At 40.9% G+C, this 10,424-nt stretch overlaps 1 protein-coding gene across 1 annotated transcript; it reads left to right on the top strand.

Moving 5' to 3' along the window:
- Window positions 1-1,803: 1,803 nt before the first annotated feature.
- LOC103985051 (zeatin O-xylosyltransferase-like) lies at window positions 1,804-3,517 on the top strand. Its single transcript, XM_009402667.3, has one exon. The coding sequence runs from the start codon at window positions 1,912-1,914 to the stop codon at window positions 3,337-3,339; it is 1,428 nt and encodes a 475-aa protein (XP_009400942.2). The 5' UTR covers window positions 1,804-1,911; the 3' UTR covers window positions 3,340-3,517.
- Window positions 3,518-10,424: the final 6,907 nt, after the last annotated feature.

The following is a 10,424-nucleotide window of genomic DNA, read 5'->3' as shown; positions in this document are numbered from 1 at the left end:
ATCTTCTCTTACTATCATTTACAGGATTGCTATGAGATATTGATCATGGACAAAGAAGAGATAATAAAAGATAGGTAATTTCTCAATAATAACACTTATTTATATATCCGTATATTCAGAGTTTTTTATAGATCTTTTCTTTTATAGGTCGATGTAGAGGATACAAGATGATTAATTATGAGAGTTTTCTCAACATCTTTATCTTTTAAAGAAGTCTAATATAATTAGAATTTTTTCTGATCGATCATTATAATTAAATTAGAATTAAATTTATAATATATCTTAAATCATATAACCTAACCGTTGTTGGTCGGAAGGGACGACGTTATGACCCGGTCGAAAAGAGTTGTTGATATGGATATGGAACAGTGGTTGTGCATGGTCCAGCTCGAGGAAGACAGACGGGTTTCACGCCGGTTTTCTCAACTACGACCGCTTGTGCATCCTTCAAAAAGGCAGTGCTCCGTTCCACGTCATAGTACATGACATAAACGTTGCAGAGACAGAGAAGGACACTGCAGCAGCACGAGAAAGGGCGGGCATTTCATGACTAAATCTCTGGTCCTTCCACCTCCTGCCATTGCCACATCCAGGACTCCCTCACTGCGTCACGGTAAGCAGCATCGCATCTCTCTTCCACACAGCTTCCCGTCATCATTTCACGGATCTACCAGTCTCACCTGCCTGCTTCCTGCCCTACGTGGTGCATTCAAATTCCGGCGTGGTCTATGACCATCCCGCTTTGTCTCCGTGCTTGTGATCGACTGCTGTCCTGGAGATTCGCGATAGGACTTGCCGACGGCGAATCACCGTGTGCACGCATACGGGGGCAGACGAGGGAAAGCTTCTTGGCCGGAGACGGAGAAGCCGTTCCCACGAATCGAGGTGATTTGCTTGGTGCTAATAACACCGGAGAGAGTAATAAAAGAATCAAATTATTCTAAGAATTGATACGTTCACTCTTCGGATGACGAGATAGATCATCACGAGCAGGTTGACAGATTGAGGCGTAATAATGGGCATCGACTCTGACGTCAGGACAACATCAATCGAGTCGGGTGTCAAGCACGACTCGTTCGATTTGCATGTTACTATCACGTGCCACACCTCTCTCTATGTCTGCCATATCCGTATCAGTGTGTAATTGTGCGGGGCCCTTCGGCAAGAGTGGGCCCTCCCAATTTCTGTCCATGGGTTGGCGCTTTGGCAGAAGACAGCCGACACGCAACGTGGAGGTTGTCAGGTCCGACTGGTTCTGCATGCAACCCACGCCGTGCCACACAAAAGCAGTCCCATCGCCCTCTCTGTTCGTGCGAGTTCATCCGCAAAATCCAAGTATGCGTCGGAAATTTCCGTGTCATGCTCGACGGCATCAAGGTGTCTTATTAGAATTTCATCCTTATCTTCTTCGAACACATAATCCTATTGAAACAAAAAAATTATCACACGATCTTACAATAAAAAGAATAATTTAGCATGATGTCATAGCAAAACAAGACAAGTATAAAGTCAATCCTGCCAACTACGTATTAACGTGGGAGCCAATCTAGTCAGTCTAGAGGAACGCAAAATGCATAAATGATTAAATATTATGTTTAAATTAAATGCAGCACTCACAAGAACATGATCTATAACTATTAATTATTTGATAAGCTTACGTGACCCTCATCAGGACGCCTGCCACATACTGGTGGTGCAACATTCTTTGTATCATGTAAAGTTTTGGGTAACCAAAGATCATAAGCTCCTCGATCCAATCTAACCAGCTTTTCTCTTCTCTTATATATATATATAGACACATGCTCATCAACACAAGGAGAAACAGAGAGAGAGAGAGAGAGAGGCGCCAACCACTGCGACGTGCGAGATATTTCCCATTGCTTCCAACGTACAAGCCTCCTTCTCGACGCCATGGCTCAAAGCAAAGCAAAAGCTGAACCGATTACAATAGACGTGGCCGTGGTGATGGTGCCACTCCCTGCCCAAGGTCACCTCAACCAGTTCCTCCACCTCTCCAGTCTCATCTCCGCCCGCGGTCTCCCCATCCACTACGTCGGCTCCGCCACCCACAACCGCCAGGTGCTAGACCGCGCGTCACGCCTCCACAACGGCGGTACCGCCTGCCGCCCCATCCATTTCCACGATTTCCCATTACCAGACTATTCATCCCCTGCTCCCGAACCGGACGCGGCCATCAAGTTCCCCGGCCACCTCCAGCCCGCCTTCGACGCCGCCCGCCACCTCCTCTCCCCACTCGCCGACCTCGTACGGTCCCTCGCTTCCCGCTCTCGCCGCGTCGTCCTCATCCACGACTCTTCGATGACCTTTGCGGCCGGTGCAGCTGCCTCCCTTCCCAACGTGGAAGCTTTCTGCTTCCACACCATATCAGCCATCGCTGGCTTCTTTTTCCGCTGGGAGTTACGCGGCAAACCACGCGAGCCTGCCGTAGAGATTTTGGACCTTCCTCATGTATCCAACGAGGACTGCATATCGCAACAGTTCTGCGATTTCGTCCTCAGCCAGCAGCAAACGACGGTAGCCGACTCCGGGCGCCTCATCAACAGTTGCCGCGCGATCGAAGGCATGTTCATCGATCTGGTGGCTCGAGAGCCGGAGTGGCAGGACAAGAAAACCTTCGCCATCGGACCACTGAATCCGATCACCTTCAACCAAGCAAGCGGCAATGGCGCTAGGCACCCGTCCATCGAGTGGTTGGATCAGCAGCCGCCGTCCTCCGTCATTTACGTGTCCTTTGGCACCACATCAACCTTCTCCGACGAGCAGGTGGCTGAGCTCGCAGCGGGGCTCGAGGCTAGCGGTCAGCGGTTTCTTTGGGTGTTAAGGGACGCCGACAGGGCCGACATCTATGCCGAGACTGGTGGTGACGCCGTTGAAAAGGAGAAGCTGCCATTGGATTACTACACAAGGGTGGAGAGAAGGGGGAAGGTGGTGCGGGGCTGGGCGCCGCAGCCGGAGATCCTGGCGCACCCGTCGACCGGCGGATTTATGAGCCACTGCGGTTGGAACTCGTGCATGGAGAGCTTCAGCGCGGGGGTGCCGATCGTGGCGTGGCCGATGCATTCGGACCAACCCCGGAACGCAGTGCTGGTGATGGACGTCCTCCGTGTGGGGTTCCACGTGCTCGACTGGGACAAGAGGGCGGAGCTGGTGCCTTCGGCGACCATAAGTGACGTGATCGAGCGGCTGATGGCTAGCAAGGAAGGGGAGGAGGTGAGACGGAGGGCGAGAGAGTTGGGAGGTGAAGTAAGGCGAGCCATGGAGGAAGGTGGAAGCTCCAAAACCGATCTGGATGCCTTCGTCGCTCATATCATAAGATGACAGATAGTGATGATGTCAACTAAGTAATTTATTGGAGCATAGTGGCGGCATCGAACAAGTCTAATATGGAATGCTCCTCATGAATTCATTTATATATTAAACATATCTTTTCCATGTCAATTTACGCTGTATTATTTCGCATGACATATTCTTTATGGATATTGAATGGTGAGTCTCATTTATTTTTTTGTGAAAGTGGATTGTGTGAGATACGTGTTCGTTCTGTTGCCATGAGACAGTCATAATTGAGTGGGAGATACCTGTCCATCTCCGTCCCAAAAATTCTTCCATTGTGGATGTGGCACGTGTTATTTCTGTCAGTGGCCAACATTGACACGACTACAGAAATGGCACGTTCGTAAACTGATGGAATTGGTGGAGTCATTGTTTCGATCGAAGAGACACGTATTTAAGAGTCCCACACGTGATGGTCTGGCGTGTGTGCCGGTGCTGCAAAACATTTACCTCCATTTTCTATGATATAAATCAATCATAAGAAGAAGAATCACTTGTAGCATTCTCTATTTTGGATTTTGGTCTCAACCCACTTACATTGGATGAGGGTTGGGCTACGCAACCCAACTCGGACTCGACCTAACCGATGAAATCGCCGCGCAGTTTAGAGAGTAGATTTGTGGGCGGGAAAGATTAGAAACTTTGTTGAGGAGGCGGCGAGAGGCGAGACGACGACCACGTCGAAGGATTCTTGCGAAAGACGGCAAGTAAAGGGCGACGACGCGCGCTCTCCTTTCCCAGTTCTCTCAGAGCGTTTGCCCCTCTTTGCCTTGCTCCCCACCTCTTGAATTCTGCAACATAATCTGCATAGATGCGAGTTTCTGATGTGAAATTAGATTTCTTATTGTTCTGTATGATCTGGTAATAACGTCGTGATGTCCCAACTTGACAGACTTCCACCATTGATGTGCTCGATTTAGTTTTCAGATGCAGAATCTGAGATTCTTGTTGGCCGCCTAAATTATCTGGGGTTTTAACTGATCAGGGTTCGGCAAGAGTCCTAAATCTCTAAATGGGAATCTGCTTTTATTGTTCAAAGGCATTTCCTTTCAAATTTTGTTGATTTGTTATAGATGATGTTTCATTGGAACTTTTCCGAAAGTTTAATATGTACATTTCTTTCATCATAAATCAATATGCAGAATCATTTATGGAGGCCTCACCAACAAATAGGTTTTCTGATGGTTGCAAAAAACTCATTTCTTTTGTGATTTTAGAGTTTCCAGATTAAATGGGCCAACTATATCTATATCAAACATCTGAAGTTAGAGTTCAATTTGGAGAAGGGTGAATGCAATTATAAACTGATTGCCTTTTCTTAATCGCTGTGGTCAGATTAAGGATTATGATATTAACAACGACATGGGTGTCTGGTGTTTACATTGTTGCAGCTTCTTCGGCTGGTGGGCCTTTAAAGTGCCACCGGTAGTATGAAGTTATAAACATTACTGTACTAGATGGATCCATGGTTCTATGCAATGAAAATCTCATAATGGATTTGCACTTTGTTGTAGACATGCAAACCTTTCGCTACCTTATTCCATGATTAGTGTCCATAATTCATGTGGCTTTAGCTTTTGCTTATTTTGTTTACCTTTTACCAGTTATCAGGACTCATTCCTCATGATGCTGCTGTATAGTTTGATACAAATACTAGGGATCAAGAAAGTTGAGGAAATGTTAATGTTCTTGTAATCAAATCAAATATTTGAGATTGAGATTTAAATTTTGTTTTCCTTACTTGCCATCATAATTTAGGAAATCTTAATCTACTTCCTTGTTTGTTGATATGAATTAAGGAAGTAACTATTAAGTATTCCAAATATGATGATATCATATTTGTTAGTATATTAAATAGAAATAATTTATATTAAATAAATACGAAAATTAAAATTTATTTCCCTTAATAGAGGCTCACCTCCTCCTATTTAAAGGGGAGGGATCTCTCTCCTTCGTTCCTCACCTAGTCGAGCCTAGCAGCGGGAGGAACGAGAAGTTACACCCTATTGACAAGAGAACGAGGAGTTACACCCTATTGACAAGAGGTAGGTTTCCATACATTTCTTAAAAGTTTTAGCTTTTATTTTGATTATTTAAATGTTAAAAGTTTTATAGTTTGAAAAACGTGTATCAATTCTTTAAATGTCAAATTTTTTTGTATTAAAGTAATCAGTTAAAGTTTTCAAAATATTCTTTGACCCATGATTAAGGTTTTTATTGTAGAATTAAATATGTTAAAAAGGTATATGTTTTATATGATATATTTTTTGTATTACAGTTTATCTTTAATCTTATCTGGATTAAAATCTTGTTAGATTAGAATATGTTATCTAAAATCCTTTTTGATATCCTTTGATCTGAAATTTAAAATATATTATTCTGAATGATTTAAAATATGACTAGAATATGTTGAAATTTTATGTGTTGAAAACATGATTTTTATTTGAATTTAGAAAGCTATTTCCTTGTGTTAAAACTTATCTCCTGGTCCCTCTTTTAATGTCTTATGATTTCTAGTCAAATTGAAAATGTTATTTCTTTGTATTAAAACTTTTCTCCTCATCTATCTTTTAATGCATTATTATGTTTTCATATATGTTGTTAATGGGTATATGCTATCACTAGTCCATGGCCCAAGGCTGGGCTAGTTTTATGTAATGCATGCTCAATCATGTATAATGCATATGACCAATAGATGGACTGACTCAATCTAGCCCAATATTATTGTTGAACTTAGCCCAAATATTGATTGAATTAAACTATACTTGATTAGTTTATATCAATTCAGGGTGATTCCGAATTGATTGGCTTATTCAAGTTAGTTTAACCTAAATTGAACTTAATCTAGTCTAAATTATACTAGTCTAGGGTGGTTCCAGACCAATTAAATAAGGATTAGAGATCAGTTAAGTTAGGCTCTAGTAAATCAAGTTCAATTGAATCGATTAAACTAGAGTTCAAGTCAATTGAGGGTTAATTTATATTATTTGATATTGATGACTTTTGAAAGAGATGTTTTAAATATGTTATTTCATTCCGAAATGGATATGACCAGTGTGAGATTATATTCCTGCCAAGAGTAGGTAGGGCGTTTCCCTTCGGGGATTAGCGGGCCGTCAGACGTGGCGGCTGGACGGTTCCTCTATCCGTTGTTGGGAGGAACGTGTCCCCACTTTGGCGGGTGTGGGACACCACTCCATCCGCTGTTGGGAGTGTGATATGAGTTTGCCTCCATCCGCTGTTGGGAGAACACAAACTCATCCTGCAGGATAAAGCCTCTCCATCCGTTGTTGGGGGAGTGCTCCTTCGGGTACTTGATATACGCCAATGGGATGATTGATTGAATTTTGGTCATGTATTTATCTTGATTTGACTTTTGGGGTTCCTACTCAACGTTGCTGAATTTTTTTTGTTTTTGATTTTCAGAGCAGCATCCCTCTAGTACTAAATCGGATTCCAGTAGAGAGCGAACCTTCCTCTACCGCTATGTAGAGCCACTTGGATGACTCTTGAAGTTAACTTTTCTATTTGTAATTTGATGAATAAATGAATTGTAATAAATGGTTATAGATGATTAATAAAGTGGTGTTTATTTATTTGGCCTGTGTGAAAATATATGAAAAAAAAAATCCAGGATGTGACAATTTTTATGGTATCAGAGCATGGTCTAGGGCCTGTAGGTGTATTAGGTCCCTTGATTGACTTTAACCAATGATTGTCTTTAACCTATTATAAGAGTAATAGAGCCAATTCCAAAGATTAGTGGTTTTATCACTCGGGGTGCTCATGGTCGCAATGCTACTAGTGTACGCACTCGGAGAGGTGTTCATACAAATAATAAGTTGGAAACTCTTTGACAGTTGATCAGATATATAGAAACTGTGTTATTACTATTAAAGGTCATGATTTGCTAGTAGATCTTATTATACTAGAATTTCAAGATTTCGATGCTATCTTGGGTATGGATTGACTTTCAACATACCATGCAAATGTCGATTGTTTCCGGAAGACTATTATTTTTTCACCCTTAGATCAACCATCTTTCAAGTTCATTGGGATTCAGGAAAAGTTCCCTTATATTATTTCAGCTTTGAGTGCTACCCAATTATTACTCAAAGGATGTCGTGGATACTTGACATTTATTTTTGGAGAAGAATCTAAGAAGCCAATATTAAAGGATATCCCCATTGTACGGGATTTTCCATATGTTTTTTCCGAAAATCTACTTGCACTACTACAAAATAGATAAATTTAATTTACAATTGATCTTACCTGGCACTGCACCTATTTCTAAACCTCCGTATAGAATGACACCAATTGAGTTGGAGGAGTTAAAGAAACATATCCAAGAGCATTTGGATAAGGGTTCTATTCGATCCAATGTATCACCTTAGGGTGCCCCTATCTTATTTGTGAAAAAGAAAGATGGATCTATGCGACTATGCATCGATTATAGACAACTCAATCAAGTGACCATAAAGAATAAATATTCCCTTCCCCGATTAGATGACCTATTTGATCAACTTCAAGGTACTCAGGTATACTCGAAAATTGATTTAAGATTTGGGTATCATCAACTGAAGATAAGAGAAGGAGACGTACAAAAATAAATAAATAAATAAAAAACTGTTTTTAGAACAAGATATGGTCATTATGAATTCTTAGTAATGCCTTTTGGACTCACAAATGCACCGACTGCCTTTATGGATCTTATGAATAGGGTGTTCCACCCTTATCTTGATAAATTTGTAATTGTGTTCATTGATGATATCTTGATCTACTCTAAAAGCATAGCAGAGCATGAACACCATCTTAAGATAGTTTTGGAAGTCCTAAGGCAAGAGAGACTATATGCCAAACTAAGCAAGAGCAACTTCTGGCTCAATGAAATTATGTTTCTCGGTCATGTAATTTCAAGTGCTGGTATATCTGTTGACCCTCATAAGATTGAAGCCATGATAAAATGGAAGCAACCTTCTAATGTTTCAGAGATTAGAAGCTTTTTAGGTTTGGTGGGATACTATAAAAGATTCGTAGAAGACTTTTCAAAAATAGTAGCACCATTGACCAGATTGACACAAAAGAATATAAAGTTCATGTGGGATGATAAATGTCAACAAAGTTTTCAAGAATTGAAGAAGGAATTAACCAGTGCTCCTATATTGGTGATTCCTTTGGGGGGAGAAGGTTTTGTAGTGTATAGCGACGCCTCACTACAAGGGCTTGGTTGCGTTCTAATGCAAAACGAGAGGGTAGTTGCTTATGCATCGAGGCAATTAAAGCCTCATAAGAAGAACTATCCTACTCATGACTTAGAGTTAGCAGCTATCATTTCTGCACTAAAAATTTGGAGGCATTATCTCTATGGACAGACTTTTGAAATCTTCACGGATCATAAGAGTCTCAAATATATTTTCACACAGAAAGATTTAAATATGAGACAAAGAAAGTGGTTGGATTTTCTAAAGGATTATGATTTTAATATCAACTACCATCCTGGGAAAGCTAATGTAGTTGCTGATGCCTTAAACAGAAATACCTATAGTCTTGTAGCCTATATGAATATTCAAAGGAATTCTATGATGACGGAGTTGGCAGACTTAAAACTTAAACTTTTATCGGAGACAAATAAAGGTTTTCTTGCGTGTCTGATGGCACAATCATATTTGGTGGAAAATGTTAAAGAAAGTCAGAAGGAAGATACATATCTTCAAATGATAGTTAAGGACATAGCTCAAGGATCTAGACCTTAATTCCTCCAAGCCGAGGATGGTTCTATTACATTCCATAATCGACTTTGTATTCCCGAAAGCCATCCAGTAAAGATGCAATTATTGGATAAGGCACATAGATCAAAATTTAACATCCATCCCGGGACTACTAAGATGTATCGAGATTTACGCCAAAACTATTGGTGGCGTGGTATGAAGAGAGATATAGCAAAATTTGTTTCTAAATGTTTGATATGCCAACAAGTGAAGATAGAACATCGAGTACCTACAGGAGAATTACAAAGGATTTTGATTCCTGAATGGAAGTGGGAGCAAGTCACTATGGATTTCGTGACAAGATTACCCAAGACTGTGAAAGGATATGACGAAATTTGGGTAATAGTAAACAGACTTACTAAATCTGCTCACTTCCTCCCTATTAACAAGAAGTATTCATTAGATAAACTAGCAAGCTTATATATTAAAGAAATTATTCGATATCATGGGGTGCCCGTTAGCATTATCTCATATAGAGATCCAAGATTCACCTCTAAATTTTGGGGAAGTCTACAAAAATCTTTGGGCACGCAGTTAAAGTTTAGTACAGCTTTTCATCCCTAAACTGATGGCCAATCTGAAAGGACAATACAAACTCTTGAAGACCTTTTAAGAGCATGTGCTTTAGACTTTGGTGGGAGTTGAGATATGCACTTGCATCTAATTGAGTTTTCTTATAATAATAGTTATCACTCTAGCATACAGATGGCTCTATTTGAAGCTCTTTATGGAAGAAAGTGCAGATCACCTGTATATTGGGATGAGATAGGAGAACAGAAAGTTTTGGGGCCTCAATTAATTCAAAAAGATACTGATAATATTCAAATTATACGTCAAAGATTATTAACTGCTTAAAGTCATCAGAAAAGTTATGCAGATCGAAGGCGAAGAGATATAGAGTTCGAAGTTGGTGAGCACGTCTTCTTAAAGGTGTCGCCAACCAAGGGAGTTATGAGGTATGGTCAAAGGGGAAAGTTAGCCCCAAGATTTATTGGCCCATTTGAGATATTACAAAAGGTTGGGCCTGTAGCATACAGATTGGCATTCCCCCCGGCTTTGGCTAGTATCCATGATGTATTTCATGTGTCTATGCTTCGAAGATATATCAGGGATCCAACACATGTCATGTCTTACCAACCTCTACAGCTAAGGGATGATGCTACTTTTGGAGAACAACCAACCCAGATCTTGGAAAGGAAAGAACATGTTCTAAGGAACAAAATTATACCTTTGGTAAAGATTTGTTGGCAACACCATTCAGACCGAGAGGCAACGTGGGAAAGAGAAGAAGATATGCGAGAG

This window comes from Musa acuminata, chromosome BXJ3-5 (genome assembly GCF_036884655.1).
Source record: "Musa acuminata AAA Group cultivar baxijiao chromosome BXJ3-5, Cavendish_Baxijiao_AAA, whole genome shotgun sequence".
Taxonomy (NCBI): domain Eukaryota; kingdom Viridiplantae; phylum Streptophyta; class Magnoliopsida; order Zingiberales; family Musaceae; genus Musa; species Musa acuminata.
This window is presented reverse-complemented; position numbering and strand designations above follow the sequence as displayed.

Bases quoted from the DNA above. Each gene is read 5' to 3' on its own strand.
- LOC103985051 (XM_009402667.3), top strand. From the start codon at position 1,912: ATGGCTCAAAGCAAAGCAAAAGCTGAACCGATTACAATAGACGTGGCC.